This window comes from Palaemon carinicauda, chromosome 21, assembly GCF_036898095.1.
Source record: "Palaemon carinicauda isolate YSFRI2023 chromosome 21, ASM3689809v2, whole genome shotgun sequence".
NCBI classification, from domain to species: domain Eukaryota; kingdom Metazoa; phylum Arthropoda; class Malacostraca; order Decapoda; family Palaemonidae; genus Palaemon; species Palaemon carinicauda.
In genome coordinates this window covers 98,841,518-98,857,854 of record NC_090745.1, presented here as the reverse complement: position 1 = coordinate 98,857,854, position 16,337 = coordinate 98,841,518, and the positions used below count along the sequence as shown (strand labels likewise).

General features: G+C 38.3%; 2 protein-coding genes across 8 annotated transcripts in view; both read left to right on the top strand.

Annotated features, from left to right (window-relative positions):
- LOC137615345 (inactive phospholipase C-like protein 1) overlaps window positions 1–16,337 on the top strand; it is a 1,261,629-nt gene that overhangs the window by 1,020,508 nt on the left and 224,784 nt on the right. The window lies entirely within an intron of this gene.
- LOC137615349 (enoyl-CoA delta isomerase 2-like) overlaps window positions 1–16,337 on the top strand; it is a 145,480-nt gene that overhangs the window by 68,903 nt on the left and 60,240 nt on the right. For 4 of the 5 annotated variants that reach the window (XM_068345157.1, XM_068345158.1, XM_068345154.1 and 1 more), the window contains exons 6-9: window positions 7,148–7,265; window positions 12,490–12,609; window positions 14,215–14,382; window positions 16,035–16,154. In XM_068345157.1, the coding sequence (XP_068201258.1) occupies window positions 7,148–7,265; window positions 12,490–12,609; window positions 14,215–14,382; window positions 16,035–16,133 (505 nt within the window). In that variant the 3' untranslated portion in view covers window positions 16,134–16,154. Of the gene's footprint in view, window positions 1–7,147; window positions 7,266–12,489; window positions 12,610–14,214; window positions 14,383–16,034; window positions 16,231–16,337 lie in introns of those variants that run through there. The other variant, XM_068345155.1, reaches the window with a different exon arrangement.

The following is a 16,337-nucleotide window of genomic DNA, read 5'->3' as shown; positions in this document are numbered from 1 at the left end:
TCCAGAAAATGAAGTTCGTCTCCTCCAGACAGTAGGCGCAAGACTGTCAGGTTTTTGGCAGTCTTGGAAGAGGAGAGGGGCGGACACCTGGTCCCTCTCAGTCATCAAGGAAGGATACAAGATCCCCTTTCTGAAAAAACCTCCTCTCGCAGATGCTCCGCTGGCCTTAGTAGCCCGGTACTCAGATCCGGGGAAACAGAAGGCCCTAGTAGACCTTGTCAACCAAATGCTAGACAAGGGGGCGATAGAACCGGTTCGGGATCTATCCTCCCCAGGCTCTTACAATCGCCTGTTTCTGGTCCCCAAGAACTCGGGCGGATGGAGACCCGTCCTGGATGTCAGCGCTCTCAACGTATTTGTGGAGAAGACAAAGTTCTCCATGGAGACGACTCAGTCGGTGCTGGCGTCAGTACGTCCAGGGGACTGGATGGTGTCCCTCGACTTGCAGGACGCATATTTCCATGTCCCCATCCATCCGACTTCGAGGAAGTACCTGAGATTTGTAATGGAGGGCAAGTGCTTCCAATTCAGAGCTCTTTGCTTCGGTCTCAGCACGGCTCCTCAAGTCTTCACCAGGGTAATGGCGAATGTGTCAGGTTGGCTGCATCAGGAGGGGATAAGGATATCCTTCTATCTGGACGATTGGCTGATTCGTTCACGATCGAGGGAGAAATGTCTGGAGGATTTACGGAAGACTTTTATGATGGCTCAAGATCTAGGCCTGGTCATCAACAGGGAGAAGTCTCAGATCAGACCGAATCAGACTATTCTCTATTTGGGGATAGTTCTGAATTCAGTTCTTTTTCGGGCTTCTCCCTCTCAGGAAAGACAGACCAAGTGTCTCGTAAAAGTCAGAACTTTCCTGGACAAGAAGAGATGCACAGCGAAGGAGTGGATGAGTTTGCTGGGGACTCTATCCTCCCTCGAACAGTTTGTCTCTCTGGGGAGACTCCACCTAAGGCCTCTTCAGCACTTTCTTTCGAAGACGTGGAACAGAAAGATGCAGGAAGACTCCTTTTCCTTCCCCATTCCAATAGAGGTCAAGACTCTTCTGAAGTGGTGGCTGGACCCAACCTTGTTAGGGGAAGGGATCTCCTTACACAAGAAGAACCCAGACCTAGTGTTGTTTTCAGACGCATCAGAGTCAGGCTGGGGGGCAACACTAGGAAGCAAGGAGGTCTCAGGCTATTGGGAAGGAATTCAGCTGGGATGGCACATCAACAACAAGGAGCTGATGGCCATTTTTCTGGGGCTAAAGGCCTTCAAGGACTTGGTGTCTGGGAAGATTGTGGAGGTCAACTCAGACAACACCACAGCTCTTGCTTACATCAGGAAGCAAGGAGGGACTCACTCTCTGTCTCTGTTCGAGACAGCAAGAGAGCTCCTTCTTTGGGCGAAGGAGAACAGGATAAACCTGCTGACGAGGTTTGTTCAGGGACAGAAGAATGTGAGGGCGGACATGCTCAGCAGGAAAGGGCAGGTCCTTCCCACAGAATGGACCCTCAACCAACAGGTCTGTCAGTCTCTGGAGGCTGTGGGGGAGACCCCTCATCGATCTTTTTGCCTCCAACTTATCCAAGAGGATCCCCATCTATTGCTCCCTAGTTCCGGACAGAGAGGCAATAGCAGTAGACGCCTTTTTGATGGATTGGACGGGGATGGACACTTATGCTTTTCCCCCGTTCAAGATCATCAATCTGGTAGTCAGGAAATTCGCCCTCCTCGATTCGGGACGGATGACCCTGATAGCTCCGTTCTGGCCGATGAGGGAATGGTTCACGGAGGTGGTGGACTTGTTGATGGACTTTCCAAGAAGCCTCCCTGCAAGTCCAAATCTGCTCAGACAACCCCACTTCGAGAGATATCATCAAAACCCCCTCGCTCTCAATCTGACTGCCTTCAGACTATCGAGAAGCTCGTCAGATCGAGAGGCTTTTCAGCGCAAGCTGCGAAAGCTATCGCCAGAGCGAGGAGGGTCTCTTCGCAGAGGGTCTACCAGTCCAAGTGGGAGACTTTTAGGGCTTGGTGTAGGAAGCACAAGATTTCCTCATCCACTACCTCTGTGAGCCAGATTGCGGATTTCTTGTTGTACCTCAGACAGGACGCTAAGCTAGCTGTGTCCACTATCAAAGGGTACAAAAGTATGCTCTCTTCCGTCTGCCGGCATAGAGGCTTGGACTTGTCTCGCGATAAGGACTTACATGACCTCTTGAAGTCTTTTGAGACGACCAAGCAGACCCAGTTAAAGCCCCCTTCTTGGAACCTTGATGTGGTTCTTAAATTTCTGTGCACCAAGAGATTTGAGCCCATCTCACAGGCTCCCCTTAGGGAGGTTACCAAGAAGACCCTCTTTCTTTTGGCCTTAGCAACAGCTAAAAGAGTTAGTGAAGTCCATGCAATTGAAAAACAGGTAGGCTTCAATCTGAATGGGGCAGTTTGTGCCTTGAGATTAGACTTTCTCGCTAAGAACGAGAACCCTTCTAAGCCCTGGCCGAGGACCTTTGAGGTTCCTAACTTGACCAACCTAGTGGGTCAAGAGCAAGAGAGGCTGCTCTGTCCAGTACGAGCCCTCAAGACCTACTTGTCTCGCACGAAAAGTGTGAGAGGCTCTTCTAGCTCCCTGTGGTGTTCTGTGAAAGATCCTCAAAAGCCCCTTTCCAAGAACGCTTTGTCCTTTTTCCTGAGGGAAGTGATAAGAGAAGCGCATCTCTTGTGTGAGGAGGAACACTTCGGACGTTTAAAAGTGCAAGCTCACAAAGTGAGGGCCATTGCGACCTCGCTTGCTTACCGCAAGAACATGTCGCTCCGTCAAATTATGGATGCGACATTCTGGAGGAGCAACTCTGTGTTCGCCTCTCATTACCTCAGAGAGGTGAGGGTGGATTATGAGAAATGTTATACCTTGGGACCATACGTAGCTACGGCTTCTGTATTAGGCAAAGGAGTTACTACCTCCCCTCAACCTTAGTTTTGTTTACTTGTACATAGGTTGGTGTATTTTTTTTATTGGTTGTCTGAGGACTTCGACTTGTGTACAGTCACCTCAGTCTAGTTAGATAATTTTTATCTACTTTGCAAATGTTAGGTGGTTGGTTTGGTAAAGTTGCGGTTTTTTATTTTGGGCAATAGGTAGTCCTGAAGTCTAGTCAGATTGTTGGTCTCACCCCGTTGACAGACTCGATTGAGTGTTTTCAGCACTGCAGGTCACATCCTGGCTGACACTCCTAAGGGAAAGCGACTCAAGAGGCAGGAACCTTTGAAGTCAGCTACCTTAGCAGGTAAGGAATCAAGGTGTTTATTTATCCTACAACTTTTTTGGTTGTTTCCCCAACGATGTTACTGTCTATCACCCTCCTCCAAGTGTGTTAATCAGCTATGTATATATAACTGCCAGGTAAGTTCTATTCATAAAAATGGAGTTTTTATGATAAAACAGTTTTATGAATACTTACCTGGCAGTTATATATACATTTGAAGGCCCACCCACCTCCCCTCAGGAGACAGGTTGGGCATAGATGAACTGAAGAACAGAAAACGGGAATGATTCCTCCTACCACCCTTTAACGGGTGTTACCACCCAACCACCACAAGGCGGTTGCCTAGTTTTAGAAAAATTCTGCCGAAATAGAGATAATTAGCTATGTATATATAACTGCCAGGTAAGTATTCATAAAACTTTGTTTTATCATAAAAACTCCATTTTTTTCTTAGCTTACCTGTCTTTCATTTATTTTCAGCTAAAGGTCAGTAATTAGCCATAAGCTCTTCTAATAAAGAGCTACTCTGCTCATTATACAATTAAGGAACATGTGTCCTCTACATAGTACACAATTTGAATGAGGATCCCTTTTGCTGACCGAGACTTATTTACTTTATATTCTGCTCAAAATGTAGCAAATTTGGAAGAAGCAACTCTTATACCTGACTTGGAAATGAGCAGTAAATCCCGTACAAATTTCACTAATACGGTATGTAGAAAAATCAATTGCTTGAATGATAAACTCAGTGGCTAACCCGAAATTAGACAAGATTAGGAGAAAATTTTTTATGGAACTGATTATTTTTTACAGGGGCAATTGTATCAGGTCAGAACACACCTAGTCTGTCTGTCAGCTGTTTTTATGATCATGGTTAGCATGGACTTATTTAAAAAAAAAAAACTGGTTAGCACAAAAGTTTCAAAACAGTAAAGTATATGACAAGGGAACATCTGATTCACAAACCTGGATACTAGCCACAGGTATGACATGTTAGGGCAATCTGGAAATAGTTATCATGATCCAGTAATTGGATCTGGCCAGGAATCTGGGAGAGCCTGCCTGGTAAGGATAGTAAGACTACCTCCTCTCTTCAGATACAGTAATCCAGTAGGAGTTAGTGCTGTGAGAGCACCTCATTGTGTACTGTAGGTATTAATAGAAGGTCCGTAGTTTGTATTCGGCTCCCCTCACACCCACTTGGCCTTCAATTTATTTCTTTTCCTGTTTACAGTCATCTATTTGTTGTCCAATCTCTCAACTTACATTTCAAACTACTTCTGTTACACCATAGTGCTGAATGACCTGAGTTTGTGCCATAATATTAATATTATTATTATTATTATTATTGGTATTGTTATTGTTGTTGTTGTTGTTGTTGTTGTTTTTACTAGCTAAGCTATAACCCTACAGTAACTGGAAATTCTGAATGCTATAAGCTCAAGGGCTCCAAGAGGGAAAATAGCCCAGTGAGGAAAGAAAATAAGGAAACGGATAGAATAGTGTGCCTTGAGTGTACCCTCAAGCAAAAGAACTTTTAACCCGAGACAATGGAAGACCATAGTACAGAGGCTATGCCACTACCCAAGACTAGAAGACAATGGTTTGATTTTGGAGTGTCCTTCAAGAAGAGCTCCTTAATACAGCTGAAAAGGCTTATTTCCTACCTTTACCAAGGGGAAAAGTAGCCACTGAACAATTACGGTGCAGTGATTAACCCTTCGTGTGAAGAGAAGAAGAGGGGTATGTGTAAAGAATGCGCCAAACTATTTAGTGTACAGTCAACTCTCGCTCTATGCTAGCTTATTCTTTGCGATTTTGCTCGATGCAACACAGAGGACCGTATAACCTATTAAATAAAAAATCAAATAATCGAGAGAAATAGTCTTGCGGCGAGACTATTTCAAACAGCTAGCACTCCTTTGCAATTTGCTAGCTTCGTGCCACTTCCCTCTCTGCTCTAATCTCACTCTGACTCGTCATCAGAGTTATCATTTTAGCGCCTTTTGAACTAAATCTGGCGCATTTATGGAAAATTTAGCTCGTTTTTATTTTCTGGCATGGTTTCACTATTTTACACCATCAGGAAATATAGTGCTTTTCCAACTAATAGTATATAATATGATAAACTGGTTGCCTTCCAGAGTCTTTCTTCCCAACTTGGTTTATTGAAACAATTTCAGCTTTATCATTGTTATATCTTAAAAAATGATTTAGCACTTTTCTAGTGAGTTTTGCAAGTTCATGTAGTGCATATTCAACATCAGAAATGGCAACCCTGCTTGACAGTCTTGCATCGTCTCTCCTCGGGTGTGTCTCCCGCTTTGGTCCTTTTAGAGCACAATCATGTTTTCATGTAAAAAGGTGATGTATAGTATTTGTATACAGTAATACATACTGCACTCTGGGACATTGTATATATTTATAGGGTAAATATAAAATGTAGAAATGGGTGTAAGCTGACGAAGAAGATACTGTAGATATGTAATTTCTTAAAGTACTGCTCAAGAGAGGATGCTGACTCATCAGGAGTTGCGACATGCTCCAATACTGGGTAAAACTTTGTTTGAAAATGATTAGTGATCGTTGTATAAAATATGTACTTTTGGTTAATCTTATATTGTATACATATTGTACAGTACAGAATTACAGTAATGTATTGTACTGTTTATTGTAAATGTAGGCTATGTGTGTGGTGAGGCAAGTCGTATGAACGAAAACAGCGAACACTTACAGTACAGTTAAGCTTTACTGTAGTGATATTACTGTACATATATTACAGTAAAGTAATATACACTACAGTATCAGCGACTGTTATACAGTATTACTAGATAGGAACAACAGTGTTTTGTTGGAATGACAGTGTTTTGTTGGAATGACAGTGTTTTGTTGGAATGACAGTGTTTTGTTGTTATACTGTAAGTGTATGATGACTACTGGATAAAATTATAGTTCTTGTCAAGGTAACAACTACTGTACTATAGTGTTACGTACTATACTGTAGTCTTACAGTGTCCAGTATGTAGTGTGCACATGTACTGTACATTTACTGTTATGTATTAATTTAATTACAAACTACTTCTACAATATTAGGCAGTACTTAGTATGTTAATTGTCTGAATGTAAGGAATGGGCAGTGAGTTGTTAGGTTAGGAGTTATACCACCCTAGGGCCACTGTTTCTGTTACCTAACCCTTGTGAAGAGTGGGGGCTGACAGTATGTGTAGGCTAAGGAGTCCTACCTAGAGAAGGACACAATGTAGTACTATCGGTCTAATCCAAGGGCCCGGTAACTCTAGCAGTAGTATCTCAATGTTCTATAAATCTGTCCATCTTCTCCAGACAAGGTAGAATACAAACTGACTAAAATTTGCTTGTATTGTTTTTCACCAATGGAGAGGATTGTATGAGGGATATCACATTATTATGATTTTGTTGATACTTATATATAAAATTTCTGTCATATTTCAAGACTTTCATTGGAGAGTTGGAAAGAAATGTAATGAAGGGACATGAAAGACTGCTTCAGCATGCTTTCATTAGAATATCATGCAAAGAAAACCCTAAACAACTAGTAAAGTAATAATTTTGAAAGTATGCAAGATACAAATTAATTTAAAAATGCAAGTGTTAGATATGACTGGTAATGGACATATTAGGTGCACTGTATAAGAAGTAATTTTCGTCCTTATTAAGGGTTTTATGCATTGTTAATGTTTTGACTTTTATGCTAACGTTCACCTGTATACTGTGTATAGAGAGTTTGTAGCATGCTGGGCAGCAGTACTTTCTGTATGTAATGCTTTATACCCATTTATGGGAATAGACAATTCTTGTGTACTGTAAATTGTACCTTTGAAGTGTGTATTCCAGTATTATTAATTTTCCAGGTTGATTAACGTACTAATTGATTTCCCTAAGCCACTGATTGCTGTTGTTAATGGACCAGCAGTGGGAATTGGTGTGACAATATTGCCGTTGGTAGATGTTGTTTATGCATCTGATAGAGTAAGTACAGTAATCTTTATTGATGGCTTACCTGTAGATTTATGGCAAATCATAATTTTTCAACTGGTGGCCTAAGTAACCTTAGTGTTGGGAAAATATATGAATTGTGTATGTATTTCGGGATATAATTGGTCTCATATTGTTTTCGGCTATAAGAAGCCCTTTACCAGGTGGAATAGAAACTCTCTCTAAACTTTCAACTTTACATAAGAGCAAGGTTATTTTTTGTCCCATAGTTCTCTTACCCATGACCTAGTATAAATCATCATTATGTCTTTGACTCTAAGGGAATTTTCAGTGACACCAATTAACTTGTCAAAGTACAGTATTATGAATTAGGTTGGGACTACTCATTAAAAATGGCTTTTTAAATATGCAGGAATGTTTTAAGATGATGAAGGAAAGTAAATAGAAATCTTTTTTTAAAAGAATTTTTTTAAGTACTGTATCCATATTTTACGCAGCCATGTTCTTTCTGCATACATGAACCTTTTCAGGAATCTACAAGTATCACCGGTAATTGTCCATAAAATCCCTCTAAAATCCAAAATATCTATAATTTAAAAGTTTTGTGGGACAATTCACGAATCCAATGTGGTAGCAAGATATTGAACATTACAGTTACAGTATTCACATTCAATTATTGTGCAATCTTACAAAACTTCATGAGAGACTACACAGCTATCTTGGGGAGCACATGTGCTCCTTGATCATTCCTGTAAGAAATAGTTTGCATTGACTTTGAATATTATTTTAAATATGAATACTGCACTGTGACTTTATTTGTATGCCTTTTAACTGTTCAAATTATTTTGGTGAATTATACTTCCAGGTTACAGTGCTTATATCTTCTACTTTAAAACTTTCATACCTTTCCCAGTTGATGTTATAAAGCAACATCTGACTAGAAAATTGGAATATATGGATTAGCTTAAAAAACTGTAAACTTTTGAGTTCCCAGATTATGATAGACATCAACAAAGCAATTAACGCCAACTAAAGGAGACATCCTTACTATTACAAAAATCAAAAGAGAAAAGTCTATTCCCAAAGAAAGACTGATGTAATTGCTCAAACTCCTATTTTTCTTGGGTGGACTAGAGCTGATACTACGTAGGTGTTCTTTAGCTGACACTGCCTAAGTGTTCTTGCGAATGAAAGGCCAAAACACCACTTGCCTGAACTAGCTTGGAGTGAATCTTTCTCCCTTTGGCAAAAAGAAGGTACGAATTTCACTTGGGTCCCATAATCCATTAATTACACTGCCTTCCTACTGATTGTAGTCATTTCCCTATGAACATTAGCCTAAACTGTGTAGAACATCACAGCTCTGAAAGATATTACTATGCAACTTCTATGTTGATTTATACGTTATTGATAACACTCAACTACTATACTGGAATCTTAATTTTGGAAGGTTAGCGAAAGACCCGGGTAGAGGTTCATCAGTTCCTTAAGTTCTTAATACTAGCCAAGTCAATACAGTAATTTCCTTTCTATATTGATTAGAGGCCCTTACTCAGGAACAGAAGTCCAATATTTTGGTAGTACTTGGCAATCTCCCCAGCAGATCTTACTGCACTACTAACAAGAGCAATCAGAGATTTCAGACCTCTGCCAATGAATATTGGCAACATTTAACTAAAATTTTTGGACATCGGCTCCCACTTTTTATGCGCTGACTGTACAGTAGATAGCGAAAAGTGCAATGTTGATCCAAAATTGTGATCATGATCCGTATCACCTCCAAAATCTCATTGTTTCTTCTGATGCATAATATCTATCCACTGTTAAAATTTGGTGAATATCCAATGTGTCAGTTTGTTTTGACGTAATCTTTGAAATAGTGAAAAATGCAAATCCGGATCTAGAATCTGTATCATGTACTGGATCATCTCCAAAATTAATGGAGTCATCCATGGCCTAATATCTATCTGTGGTGGGGATTCCGTCAAAGCCTGTCAATTTGTTTGGACGTTATCTTGTCCACAGGCATAAATGAATTAATAAATAAACCGACTCGAAAATATAACCTCCTTTACGGAGGTAATCAAGCTACGAGAGGAAAAAAAAATAGAATTCGGATTCATAACTTTGTATTGTTCTTGAAAGTGAAGAAAAACACTTAGCCAGAAATGGACAAAGTTGCAACAGCAGGAACTCAACGCGAATGGAGGTTAAAGGGTTTGCTGTGATATAGGTATGCCATTAATTACTTAAAAGATGGTTCCATTGTAAGATGCCGTGCATAACGTTGCTCATTGCAGACTACTTTCAGCCAGTGAGGTAGTGTGGGAAGTTGAATGAGCCTGAACTTTTGGGTCTCCACAATGTACACTTGGACTGGCCTTAGACAAGGGAAACCATATATCTTTGGAAATCAAGTTTTATTGGATCCCCTGTTGTAGCCTTTTAAAGGAAAGTCCTTTGAAGACCTCACAGCATCTCTCAAAAAAAAAACTTTTTTCTATGTCAAAAGTACTTGTATACCAAAATAAAGCTAAAGATTTATGCTAAACAATTGAATATGAATTATGTAGATTAGTTAATAAAGCAATTTCTCCAAGCTTTCCTGAAAAAAAAATGCACATCTTTTGAAAAATAGAAATAAGCCTATTCTTAAATCTATATTTTTCTTTATAACAAAATGTCTTAGCATTGTCTTTTTGAAAACTCCAAATATCCCATCACATTGAAATATATCTAGGATAATTTACATAATATTCCAGGCACATTTTAACGTTAAATTTTTGGCACTCTTTAACTTGTTCACACTTGTTTTGGATGTCTAGCAGTACAATTTCTCTTTTTCTCCAGTTGCAAGTTTTTTCATCTATCCATCAGCTCTGTACATCACTGAATTTGATGGACTAGAGATAGGTGATGGTGAAATACTACTTGCAGTGATGTGTACTACAGAGTTTCTCTTGTGAATGACTAGATGAACTATAATCTTGAACCAAATCTTCGATGATTGATACTATGAATCAGTAGCCGGACAGTTTGGGTGTCAATAATGTTATATATGATGAAGCTATGAGATAAAACACATCCAAAAAGTGTAAAAATAACTTTCATGATTCATTTTAAGAATTTCCTTTTAGGGAGATATGTGTATAACTGCATATTTCATCTTCACACCCCCATTACATTGTTATATAACATCTATAAGCTTCTACCACATACGAGGTCCATTCAAAAAGTATCCGAACTTGGTCCAAAAGAAAAAAAATTGTACATTTGAAATTTGTTTATTCAATCACCTTCAAAGTACAGTACTCCCCTTGGGAATGCACACACTTTTCCCACCGGTGCTGCCACTGCTGGTAACATCTCTGGATTGTTGGCATTGGGATGCTGTAAAGCTCTGCTGTCGTTTTTCTCATAATTTCCTCTCGACTCAAAACGCTTCCCTTTCAGGGTTGTTTTCAGTTTAGGGAACAGCCAGAAGTCACAAGGTGCCATGGAGAGTAGGGAGGATTCCAAACAAGTGGAGTGTTGTTTTTGGCCAGATAAGCTCGGATCAAGTGGGCAGAATGAGCAGGTGCATTGTCATGGTACAGTTGCCAATTTCACGCTGCCCACATTTCTGATCCTGTGCTTATTCCTACTACTTCAGTAATATCATTGATGGTTATACGACGGTCATCCTACACTATTCAACGAATATTTTCAACAAATTCTTCATTTCTGCTGGTGGATGGCCTTCCTGACCGTGGTTTGCTCTCAACTGAGGTTTGTCCTTGCTTGAAGCGAGTATACCAGTCCTTTATCTGTGTTATTCCCATGGCTTCATCACCAAAGGCTTGCTGAATCTTCTGGATAGTTTGCACTTGTGTATCACCAAGCTTGTAGCAGAACTTGATGCAGTAGCGCTGCTCAATGCGCTCCAACATGTTGTGTAAGGACGAAAATCCGACGAGGTTGTGCTGGATGTCTGCACTCTAGCCCTCACAGGCGGGTACTGCCACACACTAGAGCTTTTTAAAATTTTATTGCATGTGCAGTAAGAGTGCTGTCAACTCCCTTAAAACTAATTAGCTGATTGGTGAATTATTTGTCCTTTTATGAACCAAGGTCGGATACTTTTTGAATGGACCTCGTACATGAAAGGAAGAGGAAGAGGAAGAGGAGAAAATTGAGGGAACGGGAAGATTTCATAAGACAGAGTACAAAAACTAGAGCTCTGTTGTTAAGACTAGAGAACAATGGTTTGATTTTGGAGTTTCCTTTTCCTATAAGAGCTGCTTACCATAGCTAAAGAGTCTCTTCTACCCTTACCAAGAGAAGAGTAGCCATTGAACAAATGTAATACAGTAGCTAATCCCTTGATCAAAGAAGAATTGATTGTTAATCTCAGTGTTGTCAGGTGTATGAGGACAGAGGAGGATATGGAATGAATAGGCCAGACTATTTGAAGTATGTGTATGCATAGGAAAAATGAGCCGTAATCAGAGAGAGGGATCCAATGTAGTACTGTCAGGCCAGTCAAAGAACCCAATAACTCTCTAGCGGTAGTATCTCCACAGCTGGCTGGTGCCCTGGCCAACCATCTACCTGTAGTAAGTAAAGAAATAATGACACCCACTCACTACCGCTGTCATATATGAAATGTTTGTGCTTGGGAAGCATACAAAATCTTCTGGTAAATAAGCTTTCATAAATATTAAAACGGGATTAGCTGGCTTTGGGGTTATGGAAAATTGGCAGCTAGTCATCATTTGTCATTCTACTAAAATAATTTTTGCTTCCTGAGCAGTAGGAACTGTTGATTGAGTGCACAGTTTGAAGAAAACCTTTTATGTTAACTGATAAAGCCATGAACATGACCTTTCAAAGTATAAGGGTCAAAAGAAGAAAATGCAATTTTATGTTAGTGAATATAGAATACAGGAACTTATGTAAAGTATTACATGTTTAGCTGTTTTTTGTGCAACATTAATGTAATATAAAGTAAAGGATCTCTGAATGTGTATGATAAACTAAGAGCATTAAATTTTGTTTGCTCTGATCCCATTATTATTATTTGAATCAAGTATTTAGAGGATTTTTTTCTTAACCTGGCTTTCTAAGTCCAATGCAATGAATATATGTATTGTTACTGTAGTCTCTCTCTCTCTCTCTCTCTCTCTCTCTCTCTCTCTCTCTCTCTCTCTCTCTCTCTCTCTCTCTCTCTCTCGAATGCTTTATACACATTAATTTAATTTTGTCATTTTTTTTCTAGGCTACATTTCTTACACCTTTTGTTAAAAGTGCCTTGTCCCCAGAAGGATGTTCGTCATATCTTTTACCTCGCATAATGGGTCCTGGAAAGGCTGCAGAAATGCTGCTTTTCAACAAAAAGGTTAGAGTTACTGAGTATTCAGTGCCAAGTTTGTTTGCTCCTATTATTGTATTATTTACCATAATTAGTTTGATATGAGATTTTCATCATCATTTTGGTCCAAATTTTGTTGGCAATTCTTTGTATGAAGTCTGAATCCATCAGTGTACCTAAGAAGTAGTTAGTGTCTAGGTATATGTCATGCTGTAAGTATAGACAGTTGTGGTACTACGTAGACTTGATGGTCTTTTATAATTGGAAATTTTAGCATATTCTGTGTAAAGCTTAGATAGGTATTTAAGTAATCATATTGGGAAAAGACTGGTGTTAGTGTACTGTAAAAACTAATAAAGTTTGCAGTTGTCTAGCTCAAGGTAGTGACAGTCCTCATTTCCAGATGTGAAGGAAGATATAGGGTCACATGTTATATTGGGGTATCTCATTAATCCTTCCTTTGTGGATGGGATTCATAACTTTGAGGTAGAATAAATGTGTGTGCTGCCTGCTGCCTTGGGGTTAATAGTGGTACAGTGAGTAATGTCATATTAGATGTAATTATATGATACATTACTGTACTGTATTATAATATATTAGTGCTTGCTGAACAAATAATTACACTGGTATTGAACGTTGCTCCATATAGTGACAGTAAAATACTGTACGCATACATATACCAGAGTTGCTCAAAAAGTGTGTGGGGCTTCATATATACACAGAGAAATAAAAAGGAGTCTATAAAGGCACATGAAGAAGTCTTTACTGGAGTTGGTATATTGTAGTTACATTACCACTGATTGTTGCTCCTTTTCACATGGTCACACTCAAAAGGCATATGGACAGCATGAGGCTTTTCCTTGGATTTAGATTATTATGTAAAATTATATATAAAGCAGAATTTCATTGAGAATTTCATCTAGCTATTTCAACATTATTAATCTGTAATTGTGTTTGTTATGCTGCCATTCAATGTCTAATTTTTTTTCACTGTAATTATGTATAGCTCATAGCTTTGTACAATTTGATTGATGTCATTCATCCAATCCAGACGTGAGAAGATGTCATGAATGATAAGTTTTCATTAAAAAATGGAAATGATAGGTTATTACTAAGTGATTTTTAGTTTGCTAGATTATAAATTTATCAAGAAAGAAAGAATAAATTTGCATATCTCTTGCGAGATGTTGCATTTTGTGAACTGTAGTTTACAAAACTTGTTTTGTTTCTATAATTTTCTTTCCTGTAAGCTTTTAAATGATTGGTTGAGGTATTTTAAATTTCTGTAATTATAAAATATATTGTGTGTTAATGTTGGGACTTGGCTACCAGTGTTTACATAATGTAGTCAGCCAATGATACTGAATGGTGTAACACTTGGCTTAGATTGCTGCATTTGACAATCCACCACTGCTTTAGATAGGTGCAAGCATCAGCTTGGATTAAAGAAAGGATGTGTGATGAGCAACTTCATTCCTATAAATGCTAAGAAACCTAAATGCTGTACCATTCTTGTGTCACCGTATCCAAGATGAAAAAAGTGCATGATAGTGCAAGTTAGTTGAAATATAAATAATTTGGTGATAACCTTGCAGTAGACTTCATTATATGTACAGTATATTTTCTTTCCAGATTACTGCTGCAGATGCAAAGAACTATGGTTTAGTAACGGAAGTTTATCCTCATGAAAACCTTCATGAGGTTTGGCCAATGATTCGTGAATGGACAAAACTTCCTCCAAATAGCTTGCATAATGCTAAGGCACTTATAAGTAGCCACAAAAGGGACTTTCTGAAAAAGGTAAATTGTTTCATAATACATTTATATGAAGAGTTTTATTCCTGAAAAGGACTTATGCAACATATAAAAACTTAGAGGTGCCATGAACTTAGTACCTGAAATATATTATGTCTCCAGTTTCAGTTCCTAACTCATCTAGAAGCCCCTCAACTTCCTGATACTGTATTGTAATTTATGGATATTGTTATGGTCAGATTATGAATTGATTTTTTATATCTTGATGAAAATCAGTAATGTGCCAAGCCTTGAAAAAAATTCTCATTCTGTGTATATAATGCATTTTTATCATGCATATTTATTTTACTAATATGAACCATCCTGGCATTAATATGGCTCTGTATTCTCTTGTACGGGGAAAATTTTGTTCCTTACGATGCCCTTAATGGCTCCTTTTTGGAAAGCTTTTAGCAGCATCAAGTAGGTTTTCACCATACATTTATCATAAAGAATCACGGTTCACTTATGAAATTTTCTAGGCTATAAGCCCATAGTGTCTGCAGGGCCATAGTCTAATTAATTTTGAGTTCATTTGATTTTTAACTCCCTTATCTACAAATATGTGGTTATGATTTAATAATCTATTTGGTATCAATTAAAGTAATTTAAGTTACTATATTGCCCATATGATACACCAAGGGAATTTGGACAATGAACTTCCAAAAACAGTTCCCGTGCACACTCCACGTAGTAATTGCTTATACTAAAAGTATTCCCTTGCTATATTGCGGCTCATGTTTTGCGGCCTCAGTGCATTGCGGGTTTTTATATATACGTATGTTTTTAATCTTGCAAATTTTCTGCTAAATTACGTAAACCCGTGATACGAAAAAAGTGTAAGTTCCAAAAGAAACTGCAATTTACGACATACCAATTTGTTTGTACTCACTTGAGATCTTATACGGCACTTATTGGTTGACAGGCAGGAGTCAACCAATGAGAGCATAGAGATTTGTATCCTAGGAGCTGATTGGCCGTGGAGCACTGCTCGCAGTATCTTGCCTCGCAGCTTCTCCCAAATGCGCATCAGTTGTGTTAACGTCGCATTACAGTATGAATATTATGGGATGTTCATATAGATATAGTTTTTCATCTAAAATATTTAAATTGTACAGTACAGTATATGTGCTTGTGATATGCCACCAATATTCCAAAAGATGTTGGCAAATTTTCCAAATTTTTACTGTCCTTTGTAAAATGTTTTATTGAAAGTAATTATGGGCTTTGTTATTCTTAGAGAAGCTTTACATTTGAGCACTTTTCCCCCTCTCATTATAAGATGATAAAGCTGCTGTTAATGGTTGTTGAAGGTAAACATATTTTAAGACCTTAAACCCCCATCTGATCTTAAATTCAGGCCTTATAATCAGCATATTTGTCAGCTTTGCCCTTTCTAGATATCTGAAAATTGTACAATAAATTTTGTAATTAATTCTTCTCATTGTGCTATTTCTCTGCTCTTCGCTAATCTTCCATTGTCATTTTACTGTACTTTCCAAGATTTTATTTCATATTTTTAGGTTATGATTTTTTCATTGTTAGAGAATAAAGTATATTTTTCACAAAGTAGGGGAAAAGATGCATTACTCTCAATTATGTTTTTTTTGTAGCTTATCTATTATTTTATAAAACAAAACTCCTACCTCTATTTACAGGTTAATCAAAAGGAATGTGATCAGTTGGCTCTAACACTATCAGGAGGAGAGTTTATCACTAATGTAATGGAGTTTCTTAATAAGAAATCAAAACTCTGATGGCCTGGAACTGTTAAGCTCGTAAGTTTAGATTCTAATTCACTTGAAGTTTATATTCATGGTTATTATGTTTACTTATTTTTCATTCTTATTATGCCTTGCTTCATGACCTTCGAAGTCAGGATGCCAGAGAACTCCAAATCAATCAATTACACGTTGCTTTTTTTGGATTTTGTTGTAGAAAGGTCTACCGAGTGGAAAATG